A 17,500-nucleotide genomic window follows, 5' to 3' on the forward strand; every position below is an offset into this window, starting at 1 on the left:
CCCTTCCCTTCCCTGCCTTCCTCTTCCTTTTCATTTCCTTCCCTTCCCTTCCCTTCCCTTCCTTTCCCTTCCCTTCCCTTCCCTTCCCTTCCCTATCCTTTCCTTACCTTCCTCTCCCTTACCCTACCCTTTTTTCCCTTCCCTTCCCTGCCTTCCCCTTCCTTTTCATTTCCTTCCTTCCCTTCCCTTCCTTTCCCTTCCCTTCCTTTCTCTTCCCTTCTCTTCCCTTCCCTTCCCTTCCTCTTCTTTACCCAACCCTCTTTTTCCCTCTCCTTCCCTTCCTTTCCTTTCCCTATCCTTCCCCTGCCTTCCTCTCCCTTACCCTACCCCCTTTTTCCCTCCCCTCCCCTTCCCTATCCTTTCCTTACCTTCCTCTTCCCTACCCTACCCTCTTTTTCCCTACCCTTCCCTTTAATTTCCTTCCCTTCCCTTCTCTTCCCTTAACTTCCATTCCATTCCATTCCCTTCCCTTCCATTCCCTTCCTTCCCCTTCCCTCACCTTCCCTTCCCTTCCCTTCTCTTCCCTTCCCTTCCCTTCCATTCCATTCCATTCCATTCCCTTCCCTCCCCTTCCCTTCCCTTCCCTTCCCTTCCATTCACTTCCCTCACCTTCCCTTCCCTTCCCTTCCCTTCCCTTCCCTTCCCTTCCCTTCCCTTCCCTTCCCTTCCCTTCCCTATTCTTTCCTTACCTTCCCATTCCTTACCCTACCCTCTTTTTCCCTCCCCTTCCCATCGCTTCCTTTACTTTCCCTCTCTTTTCTGCTCTCCCCCTTCCCCCTCCCTCCCTTCCCTCTCCTTCCCTTCACCTTACGTCCCCTCCCCTTCCCATCGCTTCCCTCCCTTTTCCTCTCTTTTCTACTTTCCCCCTTCCCCCTCCTTCCCTTCACCTTACGTCCCCTCCCCTTCCCATCGCTTCCCTCCCTTTGCCTCTATTTTATACTCTCCCCCTTCCCCCTCCGTCCCTTCACCTTACGTCCCCTCCCCTTCCCATCGCTTCCCTCTCTTTTCTACTCTCCCCCTTCCCTCTCCTTCCCTTCACCTTACGTCGCCTCCCCTTCCCTCCCTTTCCCTGCTTTTTCTGCTCTCCCCTTTTCCCCTCCCTTCCCTCTCCTTCCCTTCACCTTACGTCCCCTCCCCTTCCCATCGCTTCCCTCCCTTTCCCTCTCTTTTCTACTCTCCCCCTTTCTCCTCCTTCCCTTATCTTCCCCCCCTCCGTTCCCCCTGCAGGATCCGGCACTACGCAGGCTCGGTAACGTACAGTGTGTCGGGGTTCGTGGAGAAGAACAGCGACTCCTTACACCGGGACCTGAGCCGCTGTATGTACCGCTGCAGCCACAGGATACTCAAGGAGCTCTTTCCGGAAGGTGAGGAAGCTTACTGTGATATTGATTTTACATTTTTAATCATGTATTTTTAACCTAGATATGTTCGACGCCATATGGTCACTGTGGATTCGGCGTCTTGAGTGTTGAGCCCAGTTAGTGTGTCAATTTCTGAAGGTGTGTGTGTGTGTGTGTGTGTGTGTGTGAGAGAGAGAGAGAGAGAGAGAGAGAGAGAGAGAGAGAGAGAGAGAGAGAGAGTACAATTACTACTACTACTACTGATACTGCTACCAATGGACCGTATTGGCTATACAGGCAGCGCCACACGTGGCCACTCAGTGAACTGTCAAAGCAGTACTTTCCATAGAACTCAAGTTATATACAGGTAACTCTCGATTTACGCGAGTATTGCGTTCTTGGAGAGGTCGCGTAAATCAAAAACAATGTAAATCAAACAAGAGGTAGGTTTCTGTCGAAAAATAAATACCGTATTTTTCAGCGTATAGCGCACACCTTTTTCTCATAAAAAATGCCTGAAAGTTTAGCCCTGCGCCTTGTACGCCGAATGTACAAATTTTTAATGATTTTTTTCTTTTTTGGGGTGTTTTTAATGGTCTGTTTTTTGTCTTATCCAATAACAACGGCAAACTTTCCTTTATCATTGTATATAATCCTTCATAGTCCGTAGCTGTCTTATAATATGTTACCATAGAATACAGGGCGATCTAATAACTACTATACAAAATTGAAATCGATGGAGGATTGCCCATGCCTTGCTGTTATCCCGTTTTTCCGTCGGGCGCCATTTGTATGATCTTGATCTTGATGTCACAGGTGGCTTAAGATTGTATGACTAAGGAGCAGTACAAGCTACATAAAAAATCATATTGGAAAAAAATATCCATGTGTTCATTATTAATTATTAATATTAGTGAGAATAATGGGGTAAATATGATATCAGAAACTAGATCATGAGTCTTGTACGAGGAGATATTTCGCGCAATACAGCAGGCCGCCATTTGCATTGTTTACAAACCACACAACCACACCCATACAACAAACAGCTGCATGGCGCGTGTCACCAGAAACGTGTGAATTGTGTCTTGCCTAGTTCTCTGTCATAACCTACGAGTGATGGTGGGAATAATATGCTTATTCACTTCATTCAGTGGTGAGAATATCCATATCACCGAGATATCCACTCAGGCACTCAGTCTCAGCCTCACTCGTGTGAGGAAGAAATGAGGGACACCATGAGTGGCTAGCTAGTATTGGTACCGGTACCGAGCAGTCTGGTACCGATACTGTACCATATAGCTAGTACCGTTAGTACCGGTAACTGCCCACCCCTATTGTTGAGTAGCGTGGCAGCGTGGGTACTGTATTGTTGTTCAAGTGGCGCGCGGGAAGAACTGAGCTCTGCTGTGTGGCCGCGGCGCTATGTGAGTCCAGTTGCGTGAGACATCTGGTGGCCACTCCATAAAATATCGTGTATAAGTGGAAAAAACGTGTAAATAAATGTGTTTTTTGGATTTTGGACCCCGTGTTATTTAAAAAACGCGTAAACCAAACTCGCGTAAATCGAGAGTTACCTGTACTAGAGTGCGTCTGAGGCTGCCTCCAGGATACCGATACTCCGATCCTAACTAATTGCCGATAATCTGCCAATACTGATACCGAAATTGTTTTAAATTTAAATTACATACCTGTTTGATTATAAAAGTATAGGCTTTCTTGTAGTTTTAAATTAGAAAGAAGAGCATTGGGAATAACTATATCGGGATGGTCTTGAGTGTTGATCGTAAAAAAAGTCTTGATTTACATAATAAATACGCCAGAAAAGTATCGGAGTATCGGCCATATTTTCACCTTGCCGATACCGATAGTATAATTTGATAGCGCGGGTCAAATTTAAGCTTTAGCAGCGACGGGCAAATTTGTGGCTTTACCGTGATTAAGCAGACAGCGGCAGATTTGTGGCTTTACCGTGTAGCAGCGACGGGCCAAATTTTTGCCATGATATAAACCCCCCAAAATAGATGATACATAAACTGATCACAAATGCTTTGATATATATTATGAAATGGTTTGTGTGAGTTATGATTTTTTCTCATTAATTCGCTTTGAGGGACCATTAAGAAACATGATCCCCGCAGCTACCGGGTTGAGTAGATAATTAGATAAGTAGGCAAATTTATTTTAGGCTCGTGGGCAGTCTGAGTCCCGCCAGACCGCTGTTTTTATGGTACATCTCTAACCCAGTAGCAGCGGGGATCATGTTTCTTAATGGCCCCTCCAAGCGTGAAAAATGAGAAAAAATCATCCCTCACACAAACCATTTCATAATATATATCGAAGCATTTGTGATCAGTTTATGTATCATCTATTTTTTGGGGTTTATATCATGGCACAAATTTGGCCTGTCGCTGCTACACGGTAAAACCACAAATTTGGCCCGTCGCTGCTACACGGTAAAGCCACAAATTTGGCCCGTCGCTGCTACACGGTAAAGCCACAAATTTGGCCCGTCGCTGCTACACGGTAAAGCCACAAATTTGACACGTCGCTGCTATACGGTAAAGCCACAAATTTGGCACGTCACTGATACACGGTAAAGCCACAAATGTGACCAGTCGCTGCTACACGGTAAAGCCACAAATTTGGCCCGTCGCTGCTACACGGTAAAGCCACAAATTTGACCCGTCGCTGCTATACGGTAAAGCCACAAATTTGGCCCGTCGCTGCTACACGGTAAAGCCACAAATTTGGCCCGTCGCTGCTATACGGTAAAGCCACAAATTTGGCCCGTCGTTGCTACCGGGCTAATACCTATCTTCCTTTCCTTCCTTCCTCCTTTCCCTCACTTCCTCCTCTAACCCACACCCCGTCTCCCTCAGGCAACCCGCGGCGCACCACCCTGAAGCGTCCAGCCAGCGTCGCCACCCAGGTCCTAATCTCCGTGTCGGCGCTCATGCGGGTGATCAGAACCAAGCAGACGCACCTCATCACCTGCATCAAGCCCAATGAACTCAAGCAGCCGCGTATTCTTGAGTCCGCGCTTGTCCTTCACCAGATTAAGTACCACGGGTGAGTGTGAGGAAGTGTAGGGAAGGTATCGGAAAGGAAGGGTAATGGAGGAAGAAGGGAAAGGATGGGGAGTTTGTATGGGAATGTGGTATGGAATGGAGGGTGTGTGTGGGGGTGAAGGGTAGGTAAGGAAGGAAAGGGAGGGAGAGGGAAGGGAAGGAAAGGAAAGGAAGGGTTGGGAAGGAGAGAGAAGGGCATGAAAGGAGGGAGAGTGGTAGGGAAGGGAAGGGAACGGAACGGAAGGGAAGGAGAGGAAAGGACATGAAAGGAAGAGGAAGGGTAGGGAAGGGAAGGGAAGGGAACGGAAGGGAAGGAGAGGAAAGTTCATGAAAGGAAGAGGAAGGGTAGGGAAGGGAAGGGAAGGGAAGGGAATCAGAGGGGAGGTAAGGGAAAGGAAGGGAAGGGAACGAAAGGGAAGGGAAGGGAAGGGAAGGGAATGGGAAGGGAAGGGAAGGGAATGAAAGGGAAAGGAAGGGAAGGGAACTAAGGGAAAGAAAGGGTAAGGAACGAAAGGGAAGGGAAGGGAAGGGATGGGAAGGGTTGGGAAGGAGAGAGAAGGGAAGGAGAGAGAAGGGAAGGAAAGGGAAGGAATGGAGAGGAAAGGGTTGGGAAGGGAAGATATATGTGTGTATGTGTGTGTGTGTGTGTGTGCCTTCGTGTCTGTTATTTTATGTCTTTTTCTATCTGTATATCTGCCTCTTCAATCCCTATCCACTAATCTCACTCTATTCCTTCTATACTTCCCTCCTTCCTACCTTCCTTCTTTCCCTTCATTCACCATCCACTCCCTTTCCTTAGGTTGGTCGAGCAGGCGAGAGTCCGCGGCGAGGGATGGTCCTACAGAGCCAGCCACGAACTCTTCCTCAGCCGCTACGGTATGCTCTCCTTACACACGTGGCCGGCTTGGAGGGGCGCGCCGCTGGAAGGCTGCGCGATGCTCCTTGCAGACCTGCCTCTCACCCCCTCACAGTATACCTTCGGGAGGAGCAAGGTGTTCATCAAGAGCCAGAGAGCGGTATGTTGGCTGTCCGGGGTTATGGTTTGAAGTGATTGTGTGCGTTCAGGGGAGGGGAGGTGTTGGGGAAGGGGGATATGGGTGTTTGTGTGTGTGTGTGTGTGTGTGTGTGTGTGTGTGTGTGTGTGTGTGTGTGAACAGAAAAATCGCACACACACACACACACACACACACATATATGGACCAGACCCACTTAATCTTCCTATCCCATCTAATCCCCCTCATTTCCTTCCCATTCCTTCCCTTCCCTTCCTTACTCTTCCCTTCCTTACCCTACCCTACCATTCCCTCCACATTCCTTCCCTTATTTTCCCTTCCCCTCCCTTCCTTACCCTACCTTTCCCTTCCTTCTCATCCCATTCCTTCCCTTCTGTTCCTTACCCTACTCTTCCCTTCCCTTCAATTCCCCTTCCTTCCCTTCCCTTCACTCCCTTCCCTTCCTTATCCTACCCTTTCCATCCATTCCCTTCCTTACCCTTCCCTTCCCTTCAATTCCCCTCCCTTCCCTTTTTTTCCTTTCCCTTCCCTTCTTTACCCTACCCTTCCCATCCCTTCCCTTTCTTACCCTTCCCTTCCTTTCCCTTCCTTACCCTATACCCTTCCCTTCCCATCCCTTACCTTCCTTCACTTCCCAACCCATCCCTCCCCTTCCCATCCCTCCCCTTCCCATCCTTTCCCTTCCTTACCCTTCCCTTCAATTCCCCTCCCTTCCCTTCTTTTCCTTTCCCTTCCCTTCCTTACCCTACCCTTCCCATCCCTTCCCTTCCCATCCCTTCCTTTCCTTTCCCTTCCCATCCCTTACCTTCCTTTCCCTTCCTTACTATACCCTTCCCAACCCGTCCCTTCCTTTTCCTTTCTTACCCTACCCTTCCCTTCCCATCCCTTACCTTCCTTTCCCTTCCTTACCCTACCCTTCCCTTCCCTATCCATCCATCCCCTTCCCATCCCTTCCCTCCCCTCCCCTCCACATCCCAACCCATCCAATCCCTCCCCACCCCTTCCCTTCCTTTCCTAACCCATCCCTTCCCTATCCATCCCTCCACTTCCCATCTCTTCCCTCTCCACCCCTTCCCTCCCCAACCCTTCACATCCCCTCCCTTCCCATCCCATCCCCATCCCAATAATCCCCCCTCACACACACACATCCTCTGCCTCTCCCTCACTCAATCACGCCTCTCTGCACAGGTTCATGAGCTAGAGGAATACCGCAGGGAGAGACTTGAAGACCTCGCTATCCTGGTGCAGAAGACTTATAGAGGCTGGCGGGAGCGGACGAGGTACAGAGCCATGCGGAGAGCCCAAGTCACCATCTCTACCTGTTGGAGAAGCTGGAAGGTAGGTGTTACCTGTCCGGGGGGGTGGAATTTGAACTATTTTGTGAGGGTGGGGGTACGTGTGTATTGGGGGATGGAGGGGGTTTTGATGGGGGAGGGAAGGAGGAAGGAAGGGAGGGGATGGAAAGGTTAGGGTAAGGAAAGGAAGGGAAGGGAAGGGATGGGAGGAGTAGGGTAAAAAACAGAAGGGAAGGAATGGGATGAGAAGGGAAAGGTAGGGTAAGGAAGGGCAGGGAGGGGAAGGGAAGGGAAGGGATGGAAAGGGTAGGGTAAGGAAAGGAAGGGTAAGGAAGGGAAGAGTAAGGAAGGGCAGGGAAGGGGAAGGGAAGGGAAGGGGTGGGAGGGAATGTGGAGGGAATGGTAGGGAAGGGTAAGGAAGGGAAGGGTAAGGAAGAGAAGGGTAAGGAAGGGAAGGGAAGGAATGGGATGAGAAGGAAGGGAAAGGTAGGGGAAGGAAGGTCAGGGAAGGGAAAATAAGGGAAGGGGTGGGAGGGAATGTGGAGGGAATGGTAAGGAAGGGAAGGGTAAGGAAGGGAAGGGAAGGAATGGGATGAGAAGGAAGGGAAAGGTAGGGTAAGGAAGGGCAGGGAAGGGAAATTAAGGGAAGGGGTGGGAGTGAATGTGGAGGGAATGGTAGGGTAGGGTAAGGAAGGGAAGGGTAAGGAAGGGAAGGGAAGGAATGGGATGAGAAGGAAGGGCAGGGAAGGGAAAATAAGGGAAGGGGTGGGAGGGAATGTGGAGGGAATGGTAGGGTAGGGTAAGGAAGGGAAGGGTAAGGAAGGGAAGGGAAGGGAAGGGAAGGGAAAGAAAGGGAAGGGATGGAAAGGTAAGGTAAGGAAGGGCAGGGAAGGGAAATTAAGGGAAGGGGTGGGAGTGAATGTGGAGGGAATGGTAGGGTAGGGTAAGGAAGGGAAGGGTAAGGAAGGGAAGGGTAAGGAAGGAAAGAGTAAGGAAGGGAAGGGTAAGGAAGGGAAGGGAAGGACTGGGAAGGAAATGAGGGGGAAGAGATGGGATAGGAAGAGAAAGAGGGTTGGTCCGTGTGTGTGTGTGTGTGTGTGTGTGTGTGTGTGTGTGTGTGTGTGTGTGTGTGTGTGTGTGTGTGTGTGTGTGTTTACTCTGTTTTTTCTTATGGTTTCGTTAGTTATGTGTTGAAATCGTTTACTGTTTTATAATTTTGTTTAATATTTCGCTTTTTTTGTTTCTGTTTTCCTTTATTTCTGTTTCTGCCTGTCTGTCTGTCTTACCTCCTGTCCGTCTGTCTGTCTGTCTGTCTGTGAAGGTTAAGAAGGCTAGCACAGAGGACGAGAACGCAAAACGCATCTCACTGAAAGGCTGGAATTTCTTTCTTGTGGTAAGTGTTTTTTGTTTGCTTGTATTTTTGTTGTGTATCTTGGGACAGTCATCAGCCGTCTTCTGTCTGTCCACCCACTTCTATAATCTTCCTTCATCTCTCTCTCTCTCTCTCTCTCTCTCTCTCTCTCTCTCTCTCTCTCTCTCTCTCTCTCTCTCTCGTCCCTATATTTTTTCTTCTTTTGTTCATTTTTTGTGTATCTTGGTACAGTCATTAGCCGTTCCCTTGTCTGTTCACTTCTATAATATCTCTCTCTCTCTCTCTCTCTCTCTCTCTCTCTCTCGTCCCTGTATATTTTTTCTTCTTTTGTTCATTTGTTGTGTATCTTGGAACAGTCATCAGCCGTCCCTTGTCTGTCCGCCCACTTCTATAATCTTCTCTTCCTCTCGTCCTCTTCCTCCTCTCTCGTCACTTTGCCTTATATTATTTCGTTTGTTTAGTTGTTGCGTCTCTTGGGACAGTCATCAACCATCCCCTTGTCTGTCCGCCCACTTTTATAATCTTCTCTTCCTCTCGTCCTCTTCCTTCTCTCTCGTCCCTCTATATTTATACCTTTTGCGGGCGGTATTGTTTTCAGTGTGTAATATTTTTTGTCTGTAACGCGATAACCTTTGAACCATTACAGCTAGGATGTTGAAACTTCATAGATAGACTACTAATGGCCCCACACACGACAAGTTCGATTTACAAGGTCAAAGGTCACAGATGAAGGTCACCGAGGTAAAAAATAAAGTAATCCTTCAACTGGCACGAGTTTTGAGAGGTGAAGCAGGGCAGGACCTCGCCCAAGACTTAATTGCATATTTTCACATTTTGAACACTCCGACCAGAGGGTGTTAGCAGCGGGCGGTTTGCACTCGTTAGTGTGTCCAATTTCTAGGTTCTTTTTTTGTATAGTTGTTGTGTATCTTGGGACAGTCATCAGCCGTCCCTTGTTGTCCGCCCACTTCTATAATCTTCTCTCTCTCTCTCTCTCTCTCTCTCTCTCTCTCTCTCTCTCTCTCTCTCTCTCTCTCTCTCTCTCTCTCTATATTTTTTCTTCTTTTGTTCATTTGTTGTGTATCTTGGGACAGTCATCAGCCGTCCCTTGTTGTCCGCCTATCTCTCTCTCTCTCTCTCTCTCTCTCTCTCTCTCTCTCTCTCTCTCTCTCTCTCTCTCTCTCTCTCTCTCTCTCTCTCTCTCTCTCTCTGTATATTTTTTCTTCTTTTGTTCATTTGTTGTGTATCTTGGGACAGTCATCAGCCGTCCCTTGTTGTCCGCCCACTTCTATAATCTTCTCTCTCTCTCTCTCTCTCTCTCTCTCTCTCTCTCTCTCTCTCTCTCTCTCTCTCTCTCTCTCTCTCTCTCTCTCTCTCGTCCCTGTATATTTTTTCTTCTTTTGTTAATTTGTTGTGTATCTTGGGACAGTCATCAGCCGTCCCTTGTCTGCCCGCCCACTTCTATAATCTTCCCACCTCTCGTCCACTTTCTCCTTCTCTCTCGTCACTTTGCTCCTCCCTCTTTACCTGATTTGCCCCTTACGGTAATATAGCAACACTACTATTACTACTAACAACACAAGCAACACTATCACTACCATATTCAACACTCCCTTAAACCTAATATTTCTCCTCCTCCTCCTTCTCCTCCTCCTACTACTACTACTATTACTACTACTACTAATATCACTATCACATTCAACAATCCCTTAAACCTAATATTCCTTACCCCACAAAGCTTACTAATATAACCCACCTCCTCCTTCTCCTCCTCCTCCTCCTCCTACAACTACTACTACTACTACTACTACTACTACTACTACTACTACTACTACTACCACTACTGTTGCAGGCGCGAGAGGAGTACAGACAGCTGAAGCAGAAGAAGAAGGTGGAGTGGGCGGCCGGTGTGATCCAACTCTCCTTTATCAATTATCAGGTAAGACTGTTACTGATGCCTTGATGGACGATTATCTTAACCTAGTCTAACCAAACCTAGTCCAACTTAACCTAGTCTAATTTAGTCCAACCTAACTCAGTGGCACACCTAAGCTTACCTCTAAATATAAAAAGAAAATGTAACTGGTTCATTTTCTATTACTTGGTTTGAGAGACAGACTGAACGTTACCAGATTATCGTTATTAGCTCATGTAAGGCGCTAGTATGTGGTTATCATGTACGCACAGAAGTGTGGAGCGTATGGTGCAATGTTTCAGTCTGTCTTCCAAACATAAGGTAGGGTCAGGTCTGTCTGGATGAGGAAGGCAGCGTTCTAAATCTCTCCGAGCGGTCTTTCTTTCTTTCTTCTTCTCTCTCTCCTACTCCATTCTTTGGGTAACCGGAGGATCAATTCTCCCAACGGTCCTGTGTCCCTGGGCTGGTTGGGGGAGGGGTTTGCACTCCCTCTCCATATAAACACAAATCTGAGCCTCTCGACATGGAGTATGAAGTGACAGTCTCAAATCTGTTCAACTGTGGGACACCTTCAAACGTGAGCCTCTTGGAGCTGCCAAGGAGTGCATTGGAGAGCGCCCGAGATCCAGCAAGTGGATTTGCCTCGGCAGAGACGCTAGAGAATATTGAGGAGAGTCGCGCTGCCAGGCTTGCTGGGAATCGGGACCAATACAGGGCTCTGTCACGTAGGACTAGCGCTCTCATGAGGAGAGAGCAGGAGAGGTATGTCAGGGGTCTTGCTGAGGATGTCGGGGGACATTTAAATGTGAATGGCCTCCGAGCTGCTTACCGAGGCCAGAAAAATCTCCGCTCGAAGTGGAGCTCCCGATTGGAGGAGGCCAAAGGGACGCCCACAGAACTCGTGGCTTGAGCAAGTCGATAGATTCTGCCGGAACGTACTTCAGATGAGCAGGGGGCCTGCATGGATACCGGTTTGGCGTCGTAAGCAAGGCGACGCGCCCCCGACGGGTGGTCCCCTTTGATTGATTGCTTGATTCCCAACACCCAAGGAAAACGTAACTCAGCCATTCTCTGTGACACGGCTTCAGAGGCAGACCACGCTAATACTTCCCTCCCTTCCCTCCAGCGCTGGCGGTACGTCATGCGGGTGCTGGAGGAGATGCCTTCAGACTCACCCATCGACGGCTCGTGGCCACCCCCGCCCGCCGCCATGGCCGAGGTGGCGCTCCAGCTGCGGCGACTACATCACAAGTGGCGGGTGAGTCGCGGTGCTCGTGGTGGTGGTGGTGGTGGTAATAGTGGAAATAGGGGTAATAGTGGGGGGGTGAAAGTAGTAGTAGTAGTAGTAATAGTAGTAGTAGTAGTAGTAGTAGACAGTGGATAAACAGTTAGCAAGATAGACATATAGATAAGCACAACTGTAAGAAAAGAAAAAAAAAAACATGTAAAGGCGTAAGAAAGGAAAGAATGAAGAAATGAACAGAATAAGGAAAAAATGTAGGAAAGAAAGAAGGAAGAATATTGCTTTGTTTGCTATTGAAGAAGAAAAAGATGAAGTTGTGTCACTGCCAACAACAACAACAACAACAACAACAACAACAACAACAACAACAACAACAACAACAACACTAATAATGACCTGATTATCTTATCCATTATCGTAAGTGAATTACATCTGCGTACAATGACTGTTTTTGTACTCAATCAGTCTACCAGTCAGGCAATCAGTCAGTCAGTCAATCAATCAGTTAGTCACTCAACCAGTCAGTCAATCAGTCAGTCACTTAGCCATCAATTAGTCAGTCACTCAACAAGTCAATCTGTCAGTCAATCAGTCAATCCGTCAGCCAATCAGTCAGTCAGTCATTCAATCAGTCAGTCAGTCAATCACTCAACAAGTCAATCTGTCAGTCAATCAGTCGGTCAGTCAGTCAACCAGTCAATCCATCATTCAATCAGTCAGTCAGTCAGCTAATCAGTCACTCACTTAGTCAGTCACTCAACAAGTCAATCTGTCAGTCAATCAGTCGGTCAGTCAGTCAACCAGTCAACCAGTCAGCCAATCAGTCAGCTAATCAGTCACTCACTTAGTCAATCACTCAACAAGTCAATCTGTCAGTCAATCAGTCGGTCAGTCAGTCAACCAGTCAACCAGTCAGTCAACCAGTCAACCAGTCAGCCAATCAGTCAATCAGTCAGCTAATCAGTCACTCACTTAGTCAGTCACTCAACAAGTCAATCTGTCAGTCAATCAGTCGGTCAGTCAGTCAATCCGTCATTCAATCAGTCAGTCAGTCAGCTAATCAGTCACTCAATCAATCACTCAACAAGTCAATCTGTCAGTCAATCAGTCGGTCAGTCAGTCAATCAGTCAATCCGTCATTCAGTCATTCAGTCAGTCAGCTCATCAGTCAGCCAGTCAGTTTGTGGCGATAAATCTTTGCCAGTGATCCCAGATTTTGAAGCATTAGATAACCAGTGTTGGGTAATGATGAGGTATGAAGAGTTACCTTATGCAAGTCAGGTGCTTTGATCCTAACTTGCTGTCCATTCCTCAGTTAATCGCAGTTCTAATGAGGAAGTAATGAATGCTCACAACTACTGCGAAATGGGTGTTTTCTTGGGTTAACGATACCGGAGAAGGTTCAAACTACCACCAGGGTCATAAAACTACACCTGGAAATGCCTGTAACTGCTTCGAAAGACTAGTTAAATGTGTTTTCGTGGGTTAATGATACAGAAGACGGGTCAAACTACCACCAGGGTCATAAAACTACACCTGGAAATGCCTGTAACTCCAACGAAAGCCTTGTTAAATGAGTCTTTTCTAGGGTTCATGGTACAGAAGAATGACCAGACTACCACCAGGGTCATAAAGCTACCCCTGGAAATGCCTGTAACTCCAACGAAAGCCTTGTTAAATGAGTCTTTTCTAGGGTTCATGGTACAGAAGAATGACCAGACTACCACCAGGATCATAAAACTATACCTGGAAATGCCTGTAACTCCTTCGAAAGACTTGCCAAATGCGTGTTTTCTTGGGTTAATGATACAGAAGACGGGTCAAACTACCTCCAGGATCATAAAACTACACCTGGAACTTCCTGTAACTCCTTCGAAAGACTTGTTTAATGAGTGTTTTCTTGGGTTCATGGTACAGAAGAATGACCAAACTACCACCAGGGTCATAAAACTACACCTGGAAATGCCTGTAACTCCAACGAAAGCCTTGTTAAATGAGTGTTTTCTTGGGTTAATGATACAGAAGACGGGTCAAACTACCACCAGGGTCATAAAACTACACCTGGAAATGCCTGTAACTCCTTCGAAAGACTTGTTTAATGAGTGTTTTCTTGGGTTAATGGTACAGAAGACAGGTCAAACTACCACCAGGGTCATAAAGCTACCCCTGGAAATGCCTGTAACTCCAACGAAAGCCTTGTTAAATGAGTCTTTTCTAGGGTTCATGGTACAGAAGAATGACCAGACTACCACCAGGATCATAAAACTATACCTGGAAATGCCTGTAACTCCTTCGAAAGACTAGTTTAATGAGTGTTATCTTGGGTTAATGATACAGAAGAATGGCCAAACTACCACCAGGGTCATAAAACTACACCTGGAAATGCCTGCAACTCCAACGAAAGCCTTGTTAAATGAGTGTTTTCTAGGGTTAATGATACAGAAGACGGGTCAAACTACCACCAGGGTCATAAAGCTACCCCTGGAAATGCCTGTAACTCCAACGAAAGCCTTGTTAAATGAGTCTTTTCTAGGGTTAATGGTACAGAAGACGGGTCAAACTACCTCCAGGATCATAAAACTACACCTGGAACTTCCTGTAACTCCTTCGAAAGACTTGTTTAATGAGTGTTTTCTTGGGTTCATGGTACAGAAGAATGATCAAACTACCACCAGGGTCATAAAACTATACCTGGAAATGCCTGTAACTCCAACGAAAGCCTTGTTAAATGAGTGTTTTCTAGGGTTAATGATACAGAAGACGGGTCAGACTACCACCAGGGTCATAAAGCTACCCCTGGAAATGCCTGTAACTCCAACGAAAGCCTTGTTAAATGAGTGTTTTCTTGGGTTAATGATACAGAAGAATGACCAGACTACTACCAGGGTCATAAAACTACACCTGGAAATGCCTGTAACTCCTACGAAAGACTTGTTAAATGAGTGTTTTCTTGGGTTCATGGTACAGAAGAATGGCCAGACTACCACCAGGTTCATAAAGCTACCCCTGGAAATGCCCACAGCGCCACCATAGTCTTGTCAAATGAGCGTTTTCTAGGATTCATGGTACAGAAGAATGGCCAGACTACCACCAGGGTTACAAAGTTACCCCTGGAAATGCCCACAGTGCCACCATAGTCTTGTCAAATGAGTGTTTTCTAGGATTCATGGTACAGAAGAATGACCAGACTACCACCAGGTTCGTAAAGCTACCCCTGGAAATGCCCACAGCGCCACCATAGTCTTGTCAAATGCGTGTTTTCTAGGATTCATGGTACAGAAGAATGGCCAGACTACCACCAGGTTCATACAGCTACCCCTGGAAATGCCCACAGCGCCACCATAGTCTTGTCAAATGAGTGTTTTCTAGGATTCATGGTACAGAAGAATGGCCAGACCACCACCAGGGTTACAAAGCTACCCCTGGAAACGACCACAGCGCCACGATAGCCTTGTCAAATATGAGCTTGGGTGCCAACATGTCTTACGGTCCTTACACCTAACCTAAACTCTACCCTTACACCCTTTTTTTAAACGCTTCCGCCTCTCACATCATCAATTTCCAAAGGCAAAAAAGAAGACTAATCGAGATCTCATAAGTGTTCTTTGAGGTTCATGGCACAGAAGATGGGTCACACTACCACCAGGGTCATAAAGCTATCCATGGAAATGCCTAAAACGCCTACGAAAGCCTTATCACATATATTTAACCGTGTAGAAGCGACGGGCCAAATTTGTGGCTTTACCGTGTAGCAGCGACGGGCCAAATTTGTGGCTTTACCGTGTAGCAGCGACGGGCCAAATTTGTGGCTTTACCGTGTAGCAGCGACGGGCCAAATTTGTGGCTTTACCGTGTAGCAGCGACGGGCCAAATTTGTGGCTTTACCGTGTAGCAGCGACGGGCCAGATTTGTGGCTTTACCGTGTAGCAGCGACGGGCCAAATTTGTGGCTTTACCATGTAGCAGCGACGGGCCAAATTTGTGGCTTTACCGTGTAGCAGCGACGGGCCAAATTTGTGGCTTTACCGTGTAGCAGCGACGGGCCAAATTTGTGGCTTTACCATGTAGCAGCGACAGGCCAAATTTGTGGCTTTACCATGTAGCAGCGACGGGCCAAATTTGTGGCTTTACCGTGTAGCAGCGACGGGCCAAATTTGTGGCTTTACCATGTAGCAGCGACGGGCCAAATTTGTGCCATGATATAAACCCCCCAAAAATAGATGATGCATAAACCGATCACAAATGCGTTGATATATATTATGAAATGGTGTGCGTGAGTGATGATTTTTTTCTCACTCTTCTCGCTTAGAGGGACCCTTAAGAAACAGGATCCCCGCAGGTACCATGCTTTAGAATACGGCCTATAGTCTTACCCCGACCCGCTAACACACATACGCACCTTTTCCAGTGCCACAGATACCGACTGCAGTTTGACCAGACGGCGAGGAACAGAATGCGGGAAAAGGTGACCGCCTCTATCATCTTCAAGGAGAGGAAAGCGTCGTATCCTAAGAGGTGAGTGTGTGTGTGTAGGGGGGGGGAGAGTGTGTGTGTGTGTGTGGGGGGGGGGGGAGTGGGGGGAGTGTGTTGGGGGGAGTGGGGGTTGTGTGTGTGTGTGTGTGTGTGTGTGTGTGTGTGTGTGTGTGTGTGTGTGTGTGTGTGTGTGCATTTCTTTCTTTTTTTTTTCTCCGTTTCTTTCGTTCGTTTTCTTTTCTTTCTTTCTTTCGTTTATTTATTTATTTTTTCTATTCCTCCATTCTTTATTTTTACCTTCCTTCCTTCTTTCCTTCCTTCCTTTCTTTCTTTCGTTCTTTCTATTTTTCTCCCTTTCCTTCTTTTCCATTTTTTCTTCCTTTGTTTTGTTCGTTTTTTTCTTTCTTCCTTTCTTCCACTCTTTCTTCTTTCCTTCCTTCCTTCCTTCCTTCCTTCCTTCCTTCCTTTCTTTCTTTCTTTCGTTCTTTTTATTTTTCTCCCTTTCTTTCTTTTCTATTTTTTCTTCCTTTGTTTTGTTCGGTTCTTCTTTCTTCCTCTCTTCCTTCCTTCCTTCCTTCCTTTCGTTCTTTGTACCTTCTTTCTTCCTAAGCCAAAGATATGCCGATTAATCCTTGTTATAAAAAGAGGAGAGGGAATAGAGGAAATAGACTTTCTGGGTTAATGTTTTCGAATCTATTAAGGATTTTGAACACTTCGATTAAGTCCCCTCTTACCCTTCGCTTTTTTAACCCGGTAGCAGCGACGGGCCAAATTTGTGGCTTTACCGTGTACCAGCGACGTGGGCCAAATTTATGCCATGATATAACCCCCCAAAAAAGAGATGATGCATAAACTGATGACAAATTCGTTGATATATATTATGAAATGGATTGCGTGAGTGATGATTTTTTCCCATTTTACTCGCTTAGAGGGACCTTTAAGAAACATGATCCCCGCAGCTACCGGGTTAAGGAAAACATATCTAAACGCTTTAAACGCTCGTCATACGGCAAGTTACGGAACGCTGGAATTTTTTGGGGTTGCTCGTCTCCGTATCTTTTCTAGCAAAATTTGATCTTTGATATAATTCGGTGACCAGAACTGGACGGCGTATTCTAGAAGTGGTCTTTCAGGAGGAGGAGGAGAGAGCTAAGGAGAAGATAAAGGAAGAGGAGGAGAGAATCAGGAAAGGAGGTGAAGTAGGAGGATAAGGATAAGGAGGGGAAGGTGAGTGGAACAAGCCTGGCGGTCATGTGGTGAGCGCCAATACGAATGACGCCCTCCAGAAAAAAAAATACATTGATACGTGACACTAGATTAGACTTTTAGAGGAGGAGGAGGAGGAGGAGGAGACGGAGGAGATTAGAAGAGGAGGAGGAGGAGGAGACGGAGGAGATTAGAAGAGGAGGAGGAGGAGGAGGAGGAAAAAGAGAAGAGAGAAATGAAAAACTATGTGAGATGGAGAGAAAGAGAATTGTATAAATAATAGAAGGATGAGGAAGAAGAAAAAAAAAAAGGAGGAAATGGAAGGATATGAAAGGGTTAAGATAAGTAATATGGAATGAGGAAGAGAAGGAGGAAGAGGAAGAGAGGAGGAAGAAGAGGAGGAATGTTAAGTACTGATAGCGTTATCAAAGAGGAAGAGATAAGTTAGTAGTAGTAGTAGTAGCAGCAGTAGTAGTAGTAGTAGTAGTAGTAGTAGTGGTGGTGGTAGTAGTAATAGTAGTAGTGGTAGTAGTAATAGTAGTAGTAGTAGTAGTAGGGGTTGTACAACGAAGAATA

General features: G+C 46.8%; 1 protein-coding gene across 1 annotated transcript in view; it reads left to right on the forward strand.

Moving 5' to 3' along the window:
• LOC126988328 (unconventional myosin-Ia-like) overlaps positions 1–17,500 on the forward strand; it is an 87,227-nt gene that overhangs the window by 51,196 nt on the left and 18,531 nt on the right. The window contains exons 15-21 of the mRNA XM_050846384.1: positions 1,228–1,364; positions 4,220–4,409; positions 5,208–5,424; positions 6,610–6,759; positions 9,941–10,027; positions 11,130–11,261; positions 15,654–15,760. Coding sequence (XP_050702341.1) covers positions 1,228–1,364; positions 4,220–4,409; positions 5,208–5,424; positions 6,610–6,759; positions 9,941–10,027; positions 11,130–11,261; positions 15,654–15,760 — 1,020 coding nt within the window. The remainder of the gene's footprint in view (positions 1–1,227; positions 1,365–4,219; positions 4,410–5,207; positions 5,425–6,609; positions 6,760–9,940; positions 10,028–11,129; positions 11,262–15,653; positions 15,761–17,500) is intronic.

The sequence above is a fragment of the Eriocheir sinensis genome, chromosome 69 (assembly GCF_024679095.1).
Source record: "Eriocheir sinensis breed Jianghai 21 chromosome 69, ASM2467909v1, whole genome shotgun sequence".
Lineage (NCBI taxonomy): Eukaryota > Metazoa > Arthropoda > Malacostraca > Decapoda > Varunidae > Eriocheir > Eriocheir sinensis.